Genomic DNA, 20,486 nt, shown 5'->3' with positions numbered 1-20,486 from the left:
TGCGTCTCGCGCTCACTGGTATCTTCTCTCCCACTGTTACCCCCTCCCAGTTCACCACCAGTGAGAGTTTTCATAATTTGATCACTACTTTCTGCCAGGGGGTGTCTGTGCTCCCCCCACTATGGGGCCTCCAATGCCAGGTCTGCCGCGCGGGATCCAGGTCCAAAACCAAAGCTAATCACGGGCTTTCTTGGACCCACACTCCGTTCTGCATCCGTGTTGCATGCTCTGATATTTGCCGTCAAAAATGATACAGTACAATATAAAGACAAACGGTAAAATTCATGACCATGATTTAAAATTTTCTTTTTTTCTTTACTTAGAACGACATTAAATAGCAAACAGAAACAAGTCGAGAGAGAATGCAAAATAAAGGGGAAAGCTTTACATTTTAGTACCTCTAATAGCACTTTTTTTCCTGCTTTTGAACAATTGAGGAACCCATGTTTTCATTTTGCGCTGGGCTCTGTAAATTATGCAGCCGTGTCCTGTTTATCAGCTTCATCCCATTAGAAATTTCTTGTGATTTTCACATCCTACAGAAATGTTCATTTTCTAACCTAGTTTTACACACTTTCTCAGAGTCTTCAGAATAATAAAATCTTTAGACCCTTGCATAAACCGCACCCTTCCCAATATCCCCAATATACACCTTATCTTTAGTGATGCAATCACATCAATTTTCCCCCTCTTATACATGTTTACACAGTAAACCTATAGAGCATATTAAAAAGCAGAGACATTACTTTGTCAACAAAGGTCTATCTAGTCAATGCAATGGTTTTTCCAGTAGTCATGTATGGATGTGAGAGTTAGACTGTGAAGAAAGCTGAGCGCCGAAAAATTGATGATTTTGAACTGTGGTGTTGGAGAAGACTCTTGAGAGTCCCTGGGACTGCAAGGAGATCCAACCAGTCAATCCTAAAGGAGATCAGTCTTAGGTGTTCATTGGAAGGGCTGAGGCTGAGGCTGAAGCTCCAATACTTTGGCCACCTCATGCGAAGAGCTGACTGATTGGAAAAGACTCTGATGCTGGGAGAGATTGAAGCCGGGGTGGGAGGGGGGGGGGCGGAGATGAAGGGGACTACAGAGGATGAGATGGTTGGGTGGCGTGCTGCGGCTCATGGGGTCACAAAGAGTCGGACACGACTGAGCGACTGAATTGGACTGAACTGAACTGATAGAGCTCTTAAAACCAGTGGGGTGAGGGGGGGAATTCCTCACAGGGGAGTGTCATTTCAAAAGTTAAAGGAAATCGCTGGCACCCCTGGGGAAGCCGGAAACCCGGTGGGGGGAGGTTGGCAAGGAGTCAGGGTCCCACGGAAGGAGCCCCGCAGCCGCGCTGTAGCCCGGCCTGCACTCGGCGCGTCCCCTTTAAGGGGCGGGGCCGGGGCGGGGCCGGGCGGTCGCCCGCTCTCCCAAGCTGCCCTGCGCGCGCGCCGGCAGTTCGGCCACGTCCCTGGCCACGTCGCGCCCGCTCTCGCCATCTTCGCCGCTTCCTCTCAGGGGCCGCCGCCGCCGCCGCTGCCTGAGCCGCCGAGCCTGGGGCCGCCGCGCAGACCGCCGCCGCCGCCATGAACATCTTCCGGCTGACCGGGGACCTGTCCCACCTGGCGGCCATCGTCATCCTGCTGCTGAAGATCTGGAAGACGCGCTCCTGCGCCGGTGAGCGGCGGGCGAGGCCCGGGAGAGGTTCGGGCGCGGGGCCGGGTCCCTGGGAGGACCGGGCGACCTCGGCCGCTCCAGGGCCCGCGGGCCTGCGCCGGCCCGACACACCCCCCTCGGCCGGGCTAGCGGGCGGCCGGCCCCCGGTGGGAGCCTGCGGCCCCTAGGGGTAGGAGCTCGGGCCGGGTCGCGGTGTCGGGGCCCTGGGCCCGGCTCTGCACTTGGTCGGCTGCGAACTTGAGCCGTCGGGGGCCGGGGAGGCGCCAAGTGGACCGCGCGGGGCCTTATTGGATCTGAAAAGTTTGGCTGCGGGGCGGGGGCTCCAGCAGACCGGTCCCCTGCGCCCCCGGCTTCAGTGGGCGCTTCTCCGCGCGCCTGGGTAGGAGGCGGGGGGGTCCCGAGGTGCAGGGAACCCGCAAATCAATGGGACGCGCAGGAGGAGGATGGGCAGGACCGCGGCGCTGGGCCTGACGTGGCAGCCGACCCAGCCCGGGAGGTGGGGCGGACGCGGGGAGAGGTCACCCCGCTCCCCACCCTGCCCCTCGGAGGACTGGCCTTTCCGTGAAGGTGCCCGGGCAGGCCTGTCCTTTAGAGTCTCGTGGGCTTCAGCGCAGCTCTCGGGTCCCGGATCGCGCCTGCCGCGGGAGAGGCCTGTGGGGAGATCTCTAAGCGAATTTCTTGGGGCGGTTAATGCTGCTTTGAGGGACGATCTAGTTTGTCAAAACTCCTCTGAGCGCCTCCATCTAATAACGGGTTTTCTTAGACCTGCGTCGCGCCCCCGGGTACCGCTGAGGTCTCCTGTGGTCTCCTGTAATTCCTCACTCCACGTCACCAGTGAGTTGGCGGCTCCTCGCGAGTACACGTTTCATGCACACGCTGCTGGGAGGCAGTGAGACCCATCTTTCTCAGCTAGTCCTTGCAGGGTTTTGCGTTTCGTTAGCGCTGAGCTTAAGAACGGCGAATTTTTAAATGATTTCTTAAGTGCAGAGTCTTCTTTAACACATATTTTTGATGCCATGTCTTCAGTGTAATAAACATTTGGAGAATTTAAGAACTTAATTTTTGCAGAGACAGTAAAAGATGGAGCCCCAAATGATCCAGGTGGCAGAGAATTCCATGTACCTGATTGATTTCTCCCTATTTTCTCCTCTAAAGTAATACCAGCTTCTCTTTGGCTGTAGTCTTTAGGCCTCACCTGTCTCCCTGGAACACAGCTGAGATCCAGGAAGTAAGAAGAACCAAAAAAGACCTTTGAGCAGTCAAAATGGATGTTACAAAGTCCACGTACTGAAACCAGTGTGTTTGGCTTGGAGATGATCTCAATTTATGCATAGTTCCAAGAGGTTCAGTTGTACCATTTCCAATGACAGCGAAGTAATTTCAGCCAATGACTGCGAAGTAATCTCAGTGATTGTGAGAGCTGATATTTAAGTGCTTGCTGTGTGTTAGGTAGTGAGGTAAATGCCTTATATGGCTTATACCACATAGTCCTTGGTGGCTCAGACTGTAAAGAATCTGCCTGCAATGCGGGAGACCTGGGTCTGGTTCCTGGGTTGGGAATATCCCCTGAAGAAGGGAGTGGCAACCCTCTCCAGCATTCTTGCCTGGAGAGCTCCATGGACAGGGGAGCCTGGTGGGCTGCAGTGCAAGGGGTCGCAAAAAGTCAGACGTGACTGAGTGACTAACACTTTTACATAGTCCTTGAAATAACCTTATGGAGTACCCTTGCCCCCATTCTGCGGAGGACGTAACTGAGGCACAGGGAGGCCAGATTACTGTTGGGGCCAGGATTGGTGCACAGGCAAGGGGTAACTCACAGTGAAAGATTTGCATAAATGTCTATCTGGTCTGTGTAGTTTTGGTTTAGGCATTTGATGCCTGGTCAGTGGTTCAGGTCATTTCTTGCTATATTCAGAAAATGTTATTTTATTTTTAAGATTTTTTTTTTTTTGATGTGGACCATTTTTAAAGTCTTTATTGAATTTGTTGCAATATTGCTTCTGTTTTATGTCTTGTTTTTTTCCCTGAGGCATGAGCTCCCTGACCAGGGTTCACACCTGCGCCCCTTGCATTGTTAGGTGAAGTCCTGACCACTGGGAAGACTGCACTTTCCAGGGAAGTCCCTAGGAAATGTTATTTTTAATCCCTGCTTTATCAAGATATAATCAACATATAACATTGTATTCATTTTAGGTGTACAACATACAGATTTGATATATGTATTGGGAGATGATTACCACAGTAAGTTTAGTTAACTAACATCCATCACCACACATAGAGACTTTTTTTTTCTCTTGTGATAAAAGCTTTTAAGATCTACTCTTCTATTAACTATGCAATACAGTCTTGTTAACTGTAGTCCCCATTGTATGTTACATCCCCAAAGTTTATTTATCTTCTAACTGGAAGTTTGTGCCTATTGACTACCTTTACCCATTTTGCCCACCCCCTCACCAGAAATGTTACTTTTAATCTTTATTTTTGCTTCAAAGTCTTTGTATGAGTCTCTTAAACTTTTATGTGTTCCTCGGAATCCTATTCTCTGTCAAGGCATTAAATATTGAAGCACACTATCTCCTAAACATGGATCTAAACTAAGATATTGGGTGGAAGTTAGTGCAATGCTGAATATGGAATTTTTGAGGAACCACTGAGTGATAAGAGAGAGTGAAAGGGTTTGCTGTTTTTTGACATTCACTATTTTCATTTGGGAGATTTAGGAGTATTTAGAAAAATATAAAATACTTAAGCCAAAAAAGCAAGGAAGATAAATGGGTGAGTTAAATTTGTGTATGTTTGCTTGGTATTTCAATAGTTACTAAACTAGCCTCGTTGTCAGACTTAGGATCATTTTAGTTCTTACATATGAGATTTTCTAGCCTTATAAAAATCAAAATCACCAAGATCATTTATTCAGAATTAAAATCTGAATTTGACTAGCTGCCTTGTTTTTCCATCCTAATTTAAAGTTGTTAGGGACTTTTGAAAGGGTAAGAATTTGATATGAGTTTCTCAAATACCTAGAATAGGAGAGAGGTACATTCAGGTTGTGTTTCTCACTTTGAAAATACTGGTATTGGGATTCATTTTAGGATTTTGGCCCTTATTTGGAACATAGGTGCAACTGTAGAACCACGAGGCTTTTTCCCATTAGGGTAAGGGATGAGACAGTTTAGTGAGGAAGATTCTGCTTTCTTGACCGTCTAATTCCAGAACAGCAGCCATAAAGGACCTTTTAAAGTGGAGGCTGGGGAATTGATACTGGTTTTGTTAGAAATGGCATTCTCCGGTGTCTGCATTGTCATGATGGAGGGATGAGGGAAATGTGAGTTCCTCGTTGTCCTGCACTCCGAGTGCAGCTGGAGCCACAGTGTGCTCAGGCTATCACTTTAGTGTCCCAAACACGGACCTGGGGAGTGTTGGGGGAACACACCTTGGTTTGTAGGTGAGGAACTTCCTGTCTGCCTTTTCCTGTGGGCTGATAGTTATTAGTACAACGTCTAGTGGGCTTAAGCTACTGGTGGCTTATTCCGAGCTCAAGGCTCCCAGCCTTCCTTCCTGGTCCTTCCCTTTTCTCCTCTGCCTGTTACTTAGGTTGTTGTTAGCTGTTGTCTTGTAAGTTGCAGGTTTTTCATCCTAAAGTTGACAGCAATGTACAGTGTCCCTGCATTTGTTGTAATTGTACAGAGTATATGTGTGTGTGTGTGTGTGTGTGTGTGTGTGTGTGTGTGTGTGTGTGTGTGGCCTTTATATTTTGAGTTTTATTAGGAGATAGTTTATTTGCAGTGAATGTATCTGATTTACAAAAAGCAGCCATTTTCTTGGCTCTTAAATGTGCTTAAGTTTTAGGTTTTAGTATATTTCCTCTTAAATTGTCTTAAGTAGTATGCAGCGGACTGGCATTTTGTTTGATTTATTTGTTTATTTTGTAGTGGCTTCTCCAGATTGGGGGAGATTCCTCTCTTTGCTGTTTATTGAAGTGTGGTTGATTTATTTACAGTGTTGGGTTAGTTTCAAGTGTACAGCAGAGTGGTTCAGATGTGTGTGTGTGTGTATTCTTTTTCAGAATCTTTCCCTTATAGTTTACTACAAAATATTGAATATAGTTTCCTGTGCTGTAGAGTACGTCCTCGTTGTGACAGTTTATATTTTTGAAGCACAAGGAGAACACCTCTCCTTTTATTGTCTGAATATTCCAGGAAGCTTTTGCCTCCCGTTCCCGGCTCCCTCCTTTTAGCAACTGTCACCTCTCCTCTTTGGAGTGCCCAGCTGCTGAGTAATCATGGCTCTTACTTACTGACCACCGACTCCGTGACCTCAAGGCACTGGGGACACAGTTCTGAGCAGCAGCTTGCCACTGTCAGAGTTTCTGTTCTCAAGAAAGCTGCTATTGAGTTGAAATAAGATATATATAAAAAATAAAAATACAGGATATCAAACCGCATAGGTAGTAAACCCTATGGATGTGAAGTGGCGAGAAAGACCCTGGGGAAGGCTCCCCTAATTTCACAGCAAGGAGGGTATAAGACCTCCGCAAGGAAAGTATGCAACTTCGCTGATGGATGTAGAAGAGACCCGAATGTATGTTCATACCATACCTGGTCCTGGATAGGACCAGGCAGAGGAGAGGAGGGAGACAGGATGATTCGTCTCCCCTAATTACCTTCCTAATTCAGAATATCATCACAATCAAAGGACAATAAACTGAGAGAAATAATCTGTAGTATATCTAAGTGGCAAAAGGTTAATAACCACCATAAAATTAATTTTTCATTTTAAACTAATTTTAAGTTAAATTAATTAATCCTCCAAATTAAAAAAAAAAAACAAACACCCTGATAGGTAAATGAGCGAAGCTGGCAGTTTATAGAAGAATAACAGAAGGGCAGTTAAAAGTGAAAGAATGCCCTGCCACTAGTAGTTAGAAGCTTGGGTGTTAAAAGAGCAGCGCATGCCATCGTTTGTCACTAGGTGGGAAAAGTCAGAGGTTTACAGCGTCTTGATTTAAGCAGGGATGTGAAGTAAAGAGTATTCTCATCTGGTGTTGTGAGTATGTAAATTGGCACAGCCTATGTAGGAGAAATTTGACAATATTTGAAAAGTTAAAGTGTTCATATATTTTATCCCAACATTTCTAGGGAATTTGAACTACAGAAATTATCATGTAGGTGAACAAGCTAAATATATAGATATAAAGATGTTTGTTGTACCTAAATATATACAGAACTCTATTTATAGGTACAAAGATATTCATGGAGCATTTACAAGAACAAAAATTGTACACAACTCAAATGTCCACTTGTGTGGAGGAGTCACACAAATGTTGGTATATTCACACTGCAGAACACTATGCAACCATTAAAAAGAATAAGGTAGAAGTAACAGGAGAAGATACGTCTGAAATACTAAGTTGAGAAAGCAAGTTTTAAACGAAGAGATAGTATGGCCCATTTTAAGGTGCAAACGTGTGAGTACACATACAGATACACATACGAGACGGGCGTGAAAAAAGTCTGGAGCATCACATTTTAAATGGAGGTGGGAGGGGTGTTTACAGGTCCTTTTGCTTTTTATTCCATGTATGTTGGCCCAGTTGGTATTTTTAATAAAATAGCATGGATTTCACTGAAAACAGGAAAAGCAGTACGTAGTAAGAGCTGTCACTAAGCAGCCACAAACATGGCAGGTATCGAAAAAACACTTTTCCCAACAGGCCCATAATTTGTCCCCGTTTAGGTGCAGAAAGTGAGGTTTGGGGGGCCGAGTATGTAACGAGCCTGTCTGACTTGGTGCATTCGGTGCTGAGCTTGAACCCAAACCTCTGGCTTCCCAGCCTCTTCCCCTGCTCACAGTGGCTGCGCTGTGAGCCAGCTGCTGACCCCGGGGCTCCAGGGCGTTAGTGGCCATTAGGAAAGCGTCCGGGTCCTTGGAGACTGGGTTGGCACATGGTGCCTGGGGCGCCGGGTGAGCGCTGCCCTGCAGGTGTTCCCGTTGCTCTGACCTGTGGCACTTGGGTGCATGCAGTGTTGGCAGGAAAAAACAGTTCACGGAAGGCTTGTGCGTCTGGATGAGGGTTTTGTTCTCTAAACCACTGTGAATATGAGAAATGCAGCTTTTAACCCGCAGCTGAACTTAAGGTCAGGAACCCTGGAATGTTTAGTTGGAGGCATTCATTAACCTTCACTTGGCCCAGTGGGAGAAGATGGGAATGGTGGTGGGTGTGATGATTGGTTTCCGTTTTACGAGTTGTGTTCCCTAGTGTGGAGGTGCAGTACATTTGTTACAGAACTGCCGAGAGTGAGTGGTCTGCAGAGCTTGTTACCCTGGCCTTCGTGTCCTTCAGTCTCAACCTGGAACCTGACTGTGGGAGCGCCTCCCGCTTCATAGTGAGTGTCCCCGGAAGGAGATTCCTGCCCTGCCTGCTCTGTCTTCAGCTGGGATCCCCACCTTCCTTAGAAGACAGGTTTTCTGTGTTAAAGGGAAAAGCTGCTGCCTGCTCATCGGGATCCAGGCTGGGAAGAATCAGGCACAACTGTGTGGGCACACAGTGCCCAGGTCTCCAGCATGGTGGTTCCTGCCCAGGTTCTACACCACAGGACAAGCTGTAGGCCACACGCCGCCTGTCCCCGTCTCCTCTGCCCCACCCTCTGGCGGGCAGTAAATTAGGGCAGAGCACGCACCTGTTTACAGTTAGAGACGCAGTATAACCTGAAAACTCTTTGGAAGTCTTATCTCAAAATAACCACAAAATGAGTTTACCCCCATGACATGAAAATAAATTGAATTACCGTTTCTTTTTTCCATTTGTGCATTCATTCAGCAGGTATTTTCTGGGCCCTGCTGTGTGTCAGACCCCGTGCTGAGCACGGAGAATACAAAGTGGAGATCTCCCTGTGTGCTGGGGCTCTGAAGGGGAGGGAGACGGGCCACCAGATGACCACAGGGCGCTTTGTAAGCGCTGCCGCGGGAGCGGGGCAGCAGCCTGATGAAGTGGGTCTTCTGTACTTGCTGGATGAATAAGCAGCGCCGAGGGAGGGTGTCTTCAAGGATGACTTTGATGGGAATTGGGTTGCAAAGGGGGATGGTAAAAGCAATATGCCAGTCCCTGATTTTTAGTATAGGAATTCTGAAAACAAGGACAAATTTCAGTTTACCTGGCTTCCAAAATTTCAGGAGAATAAACCCTTTACAACAAAACTCGCCTATATGTATTCTGTCATTTTTTTATTTAAAATATGGGAAAGAACCACATAGAAAATAAACTGGAAATTTCTCTCACGAGGCTTCCACAATCATCAGACGTGAACTGCGTGCTCCCTGTCCTTTTCCCCAGCTTGTCTTCTCTCGTGTGTTCTCTGTGTCAACAGCAGTCTCACTGATTCTCCTTTGGAACATTGATCTGTGATAAGAAAAAAAGAAACTTCCCTACCACTGGGGAAAAGACTGCAAGGGGCAGGCTTATTCTCTGTATCTGTATCTGCACCTTTGGCGCTTGAAATTGGTCACTACTGATGGATCCAGAGGGATAGAGGCAGCTGTTCCTTCAGTTTCTCTTAGGTATTTTGTGCATAGGCTGGAACTGCAATTATTCCTCCACAAAAATAACGTTCTCAGAGCTAGACTTTTTGCTTCAACAAGCTATAAAATTGCTTTGGACAGTAGGGTTGTTTGTAAAATATCATTTAATAAAACAATGTGATTTCCACCTTCTGGAAGAATATTGCTAATGATTTGGGTGCAGTGACATTTCCACTAAACACAAACTTGCTTAACTGTCTAATGATGTGAAGTTTACAATGTAGGTGAGGGTTGGTGGGTCCTGACACCTAGTGAGATTCACTTTCCTCAAAAAATCACTCTTTCTCCAGCAGCTGAAACCCACGGTGCACGTCTGTTGTCACAACTATTTGGCCAAATCCAGATGGCAGGGTACCGTCTCATCGTCCCAGCTGAGCATCCCTGTGCCCCGACAGGGCTCGGGAGGTGGTGGTGACTGGAGGGAGAAAGAGTTTCAAGATGTTAAAACAGGAAAAGTTTAAAGTTTTTATTTCGTCCAAGTAATGCTCCCTCCCAAAAGCAGTCACTATAAGAGGCCAAGCCAGGGGGATTACTCCTCAGACTTTTCCTTGATGCAAGGCCCCCCACTTGGTTCCTCGTCGCCTTGTCTGTTCAGGGATGTTGAGGGAAAGGAAGACTGAAACTGCTCTCGTGCGTTAGAGTCATCCCAGCCCTTGGCTTTGGTGCCTTGTGTCCCGCGTTCCTGCAGTCCCTTCATGGTATTGACTTCAAGAATCACAGAGCTCTTGGTGTATTTCTAACACTTTCCTTTTGTTTCTTCAGGTATTTCTGGGAAAAGCCAGCTTCTGTTTGCACTGGTCTTCACAACTCGTTACCTGGATCTTTTTACTTCATTTATTTCATTATATAATACGTCTATGAAGGTATGGTGTGTCACACAATGGAGTGTTTTGTCCATAATTCACAGACCTGTGGAAACTGTTAAACTTATGTCACCTCTGCACTTAATTAAGCATCTTCAAGAAGAATGTCTAGATGTGCTGTTGTTGACGTAAGCCTTTTGAGACCACCTAGTATGTAAAGCTCGGAATAGTTATCATTAAGCATATTCTTTCCTGTATCAAAGCAGTATCTATTTAATTAAAGCTTTTTGCACTTAGAGATTTCTTGGTCTTAAGTTCCTCAACTGTGATAAACTTCTGAAGCTCTGGAAAACCCTCGAAGAAAGAGGAGTGACTGTTAGGTTTTCAAGCAATGGGAGATTACAGGGTCCCTGGGAAAGGCCAGCAGGTTGGTTCGGGACGAGGAAGGGCAGGCGGGTTCCCGGCCGCCCCGCCCTCCCCCGCCTCTCTGCGGGGCCTGGGCGTGCGTCTGCCTGTTGCCTTGGCCGTGCTTAAGCAACATCTGCACCGTAGCTTACTTAGTATGGTTTCTAAGCCTTTTAACTCGTCCTAAGTGCTAGTATCCATGCCACCTTCGGTGTCACAGTTTTCCTAACTCACAGGAAGACAAATGTATGGCTCTCAAAATGCAGCATAATTGCATACACTCTTGTGCGCCACGGGTAGCACGCACGCCACGCTCCAGGCAGCCTGGGTCCGCTCTGCAGGCATTGAACTTGCACGTGGTGAGCACCCCCGGGGCATGCTGAGGGCTGGCAGACGGCAGGCAGCACCCTTGGTTCTGGCAGGGGAGCAGACGCTCACAGCAGCCCTGGACAGATGACTAGTTTGGAATTCCTGCCGTGATTGCAAGCCCGGGCTGCTCAGGATACTCACGGGATGTCAGATTCCACTCGTTCCTTCTTCACAGGCTCAGCGGGCAGGTGTGTGCTGGGCACTGTGCTTATGGGCGCCTTGGGAAGTAGTATTTAAGCTAAAGTCATTGGTATGGTATTTAAAGCAACTCCTGCAATGCTTTGTGTTCAAAAGCATTTTTATAAGCACAGTTTAGAGTAGACAAAGCAATATTCAAGCCCATGGCTTTCACTAAGAAGCACATTCGAGTTACCTAGAGTCATTCCATTCTTTGTTACTAAGTGATGGGAACTCATCAGGAATTCGCTTCCTTAGAAATGGCGTGTCCTTGCTTATTGTCCAGGCAAGTTAAAACTGTCGCTGTCAGAGCTTTGTGAGCAGGAATCCCCTCCCCTCCCTCTCAGGACACCGGGCTTTCAGAAATCCTTACTTGCTTAATTGTTGCTTCCAAACATAATCCTGAAAATCAGGGGCATGAGAGCCGGGTTTTATGTGCTCATGGCTTCTTACTTTAAATGGCAGGCATGGGTGAGAGAAGAAAAAGAGCTCCTTTGTTCAGTGGCTGCTAAGCCTTCGTGGGTGCATCGGGGCTGGTTGTGGGTGGGGGACTGGGGAGCGACCCCCGGCCAACTTGTGCCTCCACTGGATGTTCTGCTGGGGGCGGGGTGGGGGAGACTCTGTCCATAGATGTGTGTGTTTTGTGTGTACATACAGATTATGTGTTTATTCACTAGCATATATACATGTATTTTTGTGTGGAGAGAGTGCCTCTAACAGTATAAGGCGTTAATCTTCCTTAATTTTGCATTGAGAAGGGGTATATATGTGTTGCTTCTTCAGTATTATGGGTATAGTGGACAGTTTTGATATTTTGTTGACTATTTGCAAATATAACTTCAAGATGCCTGGGACAGTTCAGGTCTTTGTTTTGAAGTATATGAGGACTTGATGATTGCTCTCATTTTCCTCTTACGTCGATTGACCCCAGTATTTTCTGAATCAAATTTTGCAAGTCAACTTGGCTGGCGCGAAGTAGGACCAGCTCATGTGGCTGATATCCCAGCTGCCTGTGTTTATAGGTTCTTGACCCTAAAATTCTGCAGTCTGAAAATTGGTGTAGTCTCAGAATGTCAGACTTTTTCTTGGGTTCAGATGAGTATGTAGTGTTTTTCCTTTTGAATGTGAAACACCATATAACTTAATTGTAAGCCCTTGAATAGCTATGCATTGTACAATTATCACTTACTTTTGGTTTTGCTTTTGTTGTTACCAGACAAAATTTCATAGCAAAAATTTGAATGTTCAGTGTTAAAATAACATAAGTTAAAACTGTCATTGCACAGTGTAACATGAGTTCCTTGTCTATATTATCTTTTGAAAAGTGCTAGCTCAGAAATATCTTCATGCTGTAAGGAAGTGCCTTCGTTTTGAACTGTATTGAACTTGCCATTCACTTTCTTTTCTAAGGCAACTAATAATTTACAAAGAGATTAAAAATACATTTCTTAAAAAAAAAAATACGTCTCTTGGCAGTCTCTTCTAAAGTTAAACTTACACGTAACATCTAATCCAGCAGTCCTGCTCCTCGGTCTTTACCCAGGAGAAAGGAAGGCTTATGTTCACACACGAGCCTGTGCACAGATGCTCACAGCAGCTCCGTCCCCCGCCCCACAAGCTGTGAACAACCCGCCTGTCCTCTGACTGGTGGGCGGATGAACCTCTGTGGCTGCCTCTTCGTGAAGACACAGGAGGACCAGTTCTTAATGCGCAGGGCAGCACAGCTGGATCTCGGGTGGTTATGCTGACTGAGAAAAACCGGTCTGAAAGGTGACATACTGTCACAGCTCCGTTTATGGGATGGGAGTCTAGAAGAGGCCAAGAGTGCAGGGACTGAGGACACGTTGGCACTTGCCAGGGCTAGGCCTGGAGAAAGGCGTGACTCTGCAGGGCGGCAGCAGGGAGCTGGGCGCGGGGGTGGGTGTTGGGACTGGTCTGGGTCTTGATTGTGGTGGTGGTTTTATGACGTATGAAACTGTATGCCCCCCCAAAAGTGGATTTTACTATATTTAAATTTGATGTATATATATGTGGCTGATGTAGAAAACCAAGGGAATTGGAGCAATTGTAATATTGATGACCAAGCATCTTCTTTTTTATCTTTTTAGCTCATCTACATCGCCTGCTCCTATGCCACAGTGTACCTGATCTACATGAAATTTAAGGCAACCTACGATGGAAATCATGATACTTTCCGAGTGGAGTTTCTGGTGGTCCCTGTGGGCGGCCTCTCATTTCTAGTCAATCATGATTTCTCTCCTCTTGAGGTTAGTTAAGAGGTTACTTAGGTAGTCATGCTTGGTTCCCTAAGGAAATAGACCTGTTTGCAGTTAATGGGGTTCTGTCTTGTGTTTTGGGGGCGTAGGTCGGGAGTGGGTTGGCAAACAAACGTAGTTTGATGTCAGTAAATCATAGGCAAGAATCAAGCACCCAGGTCAGATGCCCCCTTGAATGTCTGCTGACTGTCCTCCAGAACATAAGCTTGGTCTCTGTGGTACCAAGCTGCTGCACCCCTTGTCCTGAGGAAGTGCAGCCTGCACGGTGCCCAGCGCCACCACGTGGGGGGTGGCCTGCTCCCAAGTGCTCCGTCCAGCCGCACGCGTCCCGGAGTTGAGTTGGTGGCCTCACTGACAGTGGTCGTCCCCTGGTGGCGGGGGCGCCTGGGTTTTAAAACACTCCAGGAACAACTCCTAGGCCCTTCCTCCCTAGGCGTGAATGAAGTGCTGGGTTGGGGAGAGAGCTTGCGTGATTATGACTCTGACTTCTTAGCCCTTTGATTTAACCATGCCAAGAAAAGCCTAAGAGTAAGAAAAATGGTGAAATGATTTATATCACCTGGAAAGGAGAAACAGCAGTGAGGGAGTGGAAGGACCCAGTCCTTAGTCCTGTCAGCCCTGGGAGGAAGCAGGGTTGGTTCAGGGCCCCAGATCCAGAGCGGGAGAAGCTGCTGGTGGAGAAGCATCGTGTTTGAAGAGTCAGGAAGTTGCCCACGGAAGAGTGCAGTGCTGGCGAGATTGGGGAGGGAGGTCCAAGGAGCTGGAGGTGCCCGGGAACCTCGCTTGTCCTGGGGGGGTCTGCGCCTTTATATGTGGCTTAGGTTTCTGTGATTTATTAAATTGCAGAGCTGCTCTGTCCTGGGCTCTGATGCCCAGACTCTGCTCCCTTTATGTTGCTTCACGGTGAAGCAGGAGTGTTTGCTGTGAGCTGACGGCAGGCACTGGGCGCTGATGGGGCTGCTGTTTCTCTCTCAGATCTTGTGGACCTTCTCCATCTACCTGGAGTCGGTGGCCATTCTGCCACAGCTCTTCATGATCAGCAAGACCGGGGAGGCGGAGACCATCACCACCCACTACCTGTTCTTCCTGGGCCTCTACCGCGCCTTGTACCTCGTCAACTGGATCTGGCGCTTCTACTTCGAGGGCTTCTTTGACCTCATCGCCGTGGTGGCCGGCGTTGTCCAGACCATCCTGTACTGCGACTTCTTCTACTTGTACATCACGAAAGGTGCGTCAGGCTGTGTCCTGCCCGCTTCCCTCTTCCAGGGCTCCCTTGGCTGTTGTGCTTATGCTCTGACACTTGCTCAGAAGGCGAACTGGCTTCAGACCACATCTTAATGACCGTCAGGTAGAATTCTTGGTCAGGATTTTCAGTCTTTTTTTTTCTTTTTTTGCTATAATTTTATTGTTTTTCTACAATGACACATTTTCATTGTAAAACCAGTCAGAATTAATAATTCTGAAAACAATCACCCAGAATTCCTACCACTCCAAAATAATCATTGTTAATGTTTCAGTAAACGTAAATGGTTTAATGATACATAATTTAAACTCAACATGCTGTTCTATAATTTGTTCTTTTTCCTGGACATCTGCATGATTTTTAATAGCAGCGGAGTCTTTTGTTATGTTTAGTATCATAGTTGACTTATTCAGCCCCCTATTCATGGGTGTTTGGGCTTAAAAATCCAGTGTTTAACTCAGTGTCCTTGTGTGTGTGTGTATATATATATATTTGCTTTTGTATGAATAAGAGTACATGTGAACTGGACAAAAATCTGATGAAAGCCATGGTCCTTGCTCAGAGAAAAATGCACAGTTACATGTATTCACACAAACGTGCGCTTATAGTTTTAGAGAGTTCAGGGGCCCTGAAACCCAACCACAGATCCCAGGCTAAGAATCCTCAGCTCACTCAGTCATGTCCGACTCTTTGCGACCTCATGGACTGCAGCACGCCAGGCTTCCCTGTCCATCACCAATTCCCAGAGCTTACTCAAACTCATGTCCATTGAGTCGGTGATGCCATCCAACCATCTCATCCTGTCATCCCCTTCTCCCGCCTCCCAGCTAGGGAATCCTGGCTCTACAGTAAAGAATAGCTTACTGTATAGCCAGTAAGAATCCTGGCTATACAGTAAAATTTCTAATGGTGGAATTGCTAGATACAAGGGCGTATGTATCTTAACTCTTTTTTTTTAACATCCAAAATTTTCATAACTTATATGTCAATATATGTAATTAGGGGATTAAGTCACGATGACAAAAAGCTGCCATGAATTAAAAGACAATTTCAATTGAACTAGTATTTTTAAATTCAGTTGCTATGGCATCCAGATACATTAAGAAGATTCCAGTCTGTGTATATGACATTGTCTTACTTCAGAGGACTTTGTTTATTGACACCCATATCAAATGCCTGGTGCTTGTCAGAAGTTCATTTCCTTGGACCTTACTCTGTGGTGTCTTGTATGACAGACTTCTAGGAATGGGAAGGAGGAACCTGAAGCTTGTCAGGATGAGTAACCTTTTGTTTTCACTCCCTGTCTTTAAACTTGCAGTTCTCAAGGGAAAGAAGCTCAGTCTGCCCGCGTAAGTGCCAAAGACCACCACCAGCATCTGTCCTCAGGGTGCTCGGACAGAATTCTTACCGCAGCAAAGGCTCAAGATGCTTGATACGGAAAATTGGAAACTCAGCTCTTCTGTTGCAGACAGTCATCAGTGGCTCTGTGAGAACCCAGAGGGAAAGAACCAGAAGGTTTCTGTTTAATGCATCTTGCCTTATCTTTTTTTATTACTATGTACAAAGATTTTTTTACACAAAGAAACTTAATGCTGTATTAATAAAGTCAGTGTGTAGCTTCAATTGGGGGTAGTTCCAAAAGTGAAGATTTTGTGAGGAATAAGTGCAAACTGTTTTGGGTTTTTTTTAATTCTTTGAAATTGTTGATTCTTTGTGTCTGCAATGAAATTGTACTCCTTGACAGTCAGTAGATTATATATTCCTCCATCTATCAAACTTGCATTCCACTATATTTATTTGTTTTTTTTGCCAAAAGATGAGTTTATCTTTGTTTGAAATCTGAGACACTATGTCCAGTTTGGTACACCTGTTCAAATTGCTTCCCACTGATGTGGAACTCCTTCCCTGGACGTCAAACACTACACGAGGCTGGTAAGGATGACTTGCAAGTCTGAAGGGTTTCATAACCAAAATTTGAAGATTCTGAATGTAGATGGAGTCTCCTCTAAGAGTCACCAAAGGTGCCTGCCCTCCTCCCCTACTAAGAAGTGTCAGTTTGAAACTGTTCCAAGGGTGTTGAAAAGCTCGCTGGGGGGTGGGGGGGATGGCTCTGGGCTGCTTGCCATCTGAGTGTGACGTGAGAGAAACATTTGTGATTAGTTTGGACTTAGGACTCCTCTGAGGAATGGAACACAAGTAGTTACCTATCACATTAATTTACAATTCCAGAAGATTACTACAACCATGTCTGTTCTCAGATTCAAGTGGTTTTTCATATCCCTTTTGGATAGCAGAATGATTTACTTTTTTTTTTTTTTTTTTGATTGGCAGCACCAATTGCCATTCCTCTTACTCTTTTTGTTTTGTTTTGTTTTTACTGAGCTCTTGCATGATTTATCTTCTGTTACCATCCTAAATAAACATTTTATTAAACCTAGCATAAATTGTCTTTTTTTTCTGAATTAGGGTTTTGGAACATCCCATGTCAGGATGGGTTTTATTCTTTGTTTTTCAATTGGCAACAGAAGCTCTATATAGGGCTGCAAACATTTGTTCTTCCCTTAATCTAAAACCTCTTTTTTTTTTTTTTTGAAAAATTGCAGTTTTCCTCCTGATTTTGCCATTGTATTGATTTGCTGCATTTTTTTTTTTTTTTTTACTTATGCAAAAACATGACTTTGGGTTTTTTTGTGATGCACCATAAATGTTAAAGTGTTGAATACTAACAGGGCTTACAACAAAAAGGAGGTAGTGGTCTTGTTGACTGCATTAAAATAGCTTGTGAAGGAAGGGAACTGGATGGGTTTTACTTTTATCTAGAGTGTCTCCAAACATTTTTCTAAACAGGCAGTGTAACTGCATAGTTTAACCTCCTGTCCTTATCGCTCTCACCCCACCCCCCACCCCCACCTCCTGTCTTTGCTTTTGTGTATCAGAGTTTCTTTCGGGCATTCTAGTTTAGTTTCTGTTTTCATCCTTCTTGGAAGATTTTAATGGCAAGGAGGAAGGGTGGGAAATCCTGGCCTAAGTGGAGCAGACCCCAGCGTTCCCACACTGGGGGTGGGGGAGTCTCCTGTTTTTGTGCATGTAAATCAAACACGAGCTGGGATCATTCTTCAGTGAGCACAAAGCATAGAGCAAGGATCTGGGACTTGAGGAAGCATGAAGTGTCGACGCCTCCATCAGCCATCTGCCCGAGGAAAAGTAAAGCTGGCTGAGATGCTGCCACCGTGCTGTGGTCCCCCAGGGTGACATCTTCACAGGTACCTTGGGGGGCGTGCGGGAACAGGGCGGCGTCCTAGCGCATGCTGGGAACAAAGGCATTGTCGATGCACCTCACGAAGCACTGTTTCTCAATTACTCTCACTTCCTGAATAAAGGTTATCAGGTAATTAATACTTTTTATGGAGCTGTTTTATTTGTGTGAATTTGTGTTTTTTCTTTAAACATAAAGAACGATAAAGCAAAATTAACAGATTTGCTCACTAAGTAACTCTGAAAAGATGCTGGGTGTTGGCTGCTTTCAGACACCAATCCAACACGGTCTAGTCCGGTCACGGGGTTTGAAGGTTTCCCAGGGAAATCGCACTGCGGTAGCCCAGGTTCAATCCCTGCTCGGGGAACCAAGATCTTGCGAGCTGTTCTGTGCAGCCAAAAAAACAAGGTTTCCTGCTTCATTACAGCCTGTCAAAGAGAGAAACGGGTAGAGAAAAAGTTGCAGGTAGAAAGCCTTGCTAGGGAAGATCTAGCCCAGAGATACCAGTAAGTCAGACGGTTTGCTGGAATGGTCGAGCAAAGATTCGGTTTCAACAGAAATCATTAGTGATCTGTGGGAACGCTAGGAAAAGCACAGGCTTTGGGGTCAGATGTGTGGAGTCTTGGCCCCTCACAGTCTAGCCCTGACCTTGGAATTAATGCGAGCCGTGTTGCCGCTCTGTTACAGCAGAGACTCCGCCGTAGGATTTACGTGAGGTGTTGAGGAGCCCGGTCCTGAAGCTCACAGCCCAGAGACTGGTGCACATTAAGTGCTGGGGACCTCAGGGACCCTCTCCCCTCCCTTTGTGCTCAGCTTGGGACAGCTTCCTTGAAAGCTGGCTGGAACCAGTTCAACAGGAGTTCCCCTGATGCATTTGATCGCATTGGTTGTTTTGCCCTTGTCAGCCTGCATTATCTTCAGACCCTGACTCCCAAGTACCTTGCAGAACCACCAGTCTGAGTGAAGGCTGACTGAATTGGGGCTCCATGTGTGTCTTTCTGCTATGTGCTTCGCCCTCTAGTGGCCAAAGGTAGATTCCAAGGACCGTGCACTTTGCTCAGTAATCACTGTGCCGGCCCCGCAGGCCCCCCAAACCTGATCTGGGTTAGTTTTTGAAGTTTGTGGTCTTAAGAGTCTTGTGCAGGTGCTGAGGTGGGGGTAGAGTCTCCTCCAGTTCTGAAACAGTTCCCTCTTTTATCCTTTCAACCTAAAAGTAACTTGCAGCATAATATAGCACTTCTACTGCAAGGCTGTCACCAAGTTCGTGCTCAGACACGTCAGACTCTGCGACTTTATGAACTGTAGTGTGCCAGGGTCCTCTGTCCGTGGGATTTCCCAGGCAAGAATACTGGAGTGGGTAGCTATTCCCTTCAAGGGATCGTCCCAATTCAGGGATCGAACCCACCTCTCCTGCATTGGCAGGCAGATTCTTTACAACAGCCATCTGGGAAACCTGTAATATAGCACTAGTCCTTTCAAACAATGACAAGGATTGTCATTTTTTTATACTACTAGAACATAATACTGCAGATTTCTGACCTAGTTTGGCATTGGGCACTTAAAAAGTGAGTCTTCAGGCATACACTATCTACTTGACTTCATTTTCAGGAAAAGCTCTAGAGGCCATGTTAGAGTTGAGGCCCGAATGGAGTGAAATAGTGACAGGGAAATGCCTGAAGGAGGAGCAGCCCCTGGCAGAGGAAACAGATGGTAAAAACCCAGGGGCGAGAATAAGCTTGGTATATTTCAGGGGGGAAAAAACGCAGCAGGCAAGGTGAGTGAGGAAGGGAGAAAGTAACCCTAACTCAGGGAGACAACCATGCATTTGCAAACCTGCAATGTGTGACTCCCAGGGAAAAGACTCTGCAAGAGGTTGGAGTCCATTTTATGCACAAAGTGTTCAGTCGATCAGTCGTATCGACTCTTTGCAACCCATGGACTGCAGCACGCCAGCATGCCAGCACGCCAGCACGCCAGGCCTCCTAGTCCATCACCAACTCCAGGAGCTTACTCAAACTCATGTCCATCGACTCGGTGATGGCATCCAACCATCTCATCCTCTGTCGTCCCCTTCTCGCGCCTTCAATCTTCCCCAGCCAGCATCAGGGTCTTTTCCAATGAGTCAGTTCTTTGCATCAGGTGGCCAGAGTACTGGAGTTTCAGCTTCAGCATCAGTCCTTCCAATGAATATGCAGGACGGATTTCCTTTAGGATGGACTGGTTGGATGCACAAAGTGTAGGCTTGCAAAATTCTAAGCTGATGGGCCTGGTCTGACAGTTCATCGAGGTCACTCCAGCTGCTGTAAGGGCAATGCACCCAAGAGGAGAAGGGGAAACAGGGCAGAGTTGGGGAAAGCAGTGGGGAGACCCGATCAGGTAGGTGATGAAGGGGGCTCGGACCGGGGTGGAGGGGAGCGGAGGGGCCGAGAAGTGGTCAGAACCTACGACCAGCTCGGACGGAGAAAGGAAGGAAGGCAGATCAGGACACTCCCCACTCCCCGGCAGCACCAAGCGGCCAAATGGCTTCAGGCTCTGAACCAGGGAGGGTACTAACGCGGAACTCCTAACCCCTGCCCTTGCGGGGTGGAGAAGGAAATGGTAACCCATTCCAGTATTCTTGCCTAGAGAATCCTGTGGACAGAGGAGCCTGGTGGGCTGTTTGTCCATAGGGTCGCATAGAGTCGGACACGACTGAAGTGACTAAGCATGCATGC

At 46.5% G+C, this 20,486-nt stretch overlaps 1 protein-coding gene across 1 annotated transcript; it reads left to right on the top strand.

Moving 5' to 3' along the window:
• The first annotated feature begins 1,483 nt into the window (after positions 1–1,483).
• KDELR2 (KDEL endoplasmic reticulum protein retention receptor 2) lies at positions 1,484–16,139 on the top strand. Its single transcript, XM_061153755.1, has 5 exons — positions 1,484–1,665; positions 10,006–10,106; positions 13,106–13,264; positions 14,249–14,501; positions 15,835–16,139. Exons 1-5 carry the CDS (start codon positions 1,575–1,577, stop codon positions 15,867–15,869), a joined length of 639 nt encoding a protein of 212 aa, XP_061009738.1. The 5' UTR covers positions 1,484–1,574; the 3' UTR covers positions 15,870–16,139.
• Positions 16,140–20,486: the final 4,347 nt, after the last annotated feature.

Source organism: Dama dama, chromosome 10 (assembly GCF_033118175.1).
Source record: "Dama dama isolate Ldn47 chromosome 10, ASM3311817v1, whole genome shotgun sequence".
Lineage (NCBI taxonomy): Eukaryota > Metazoa > Chordata > Mammalia > Artiodactyla > Cervidae > Dama > Dama dama.
Note: the sequence above shows the minus strand (reverse complement) of the source record. Positions and strands in the feature narration are given on the sequence as shown.

Coding starts and splice junctions, on each gene's coding strand:
- KDELR2 (XM_061153755.1), top strand. CDS start 1,575: ATGAACATCTTCCGGCTGACCGGGGACCTGTCCCACCTGGCGGCCATC. Junction 1,666..10,005: donor GAAGACGCGCTCCTGCGCCG/GTGAGCGGCGGG, acceptor TTGTTTCTTCAG/GTATTTCTGGGAAAAGCCAG. Junction 13,265..14,248: donor ATGATTTCTCTCCTCTTGAG/GTTAGTTAAGAG, acceptor TTTCTCTCTCAG/ATCTTGTGGACCTTCTCCAT.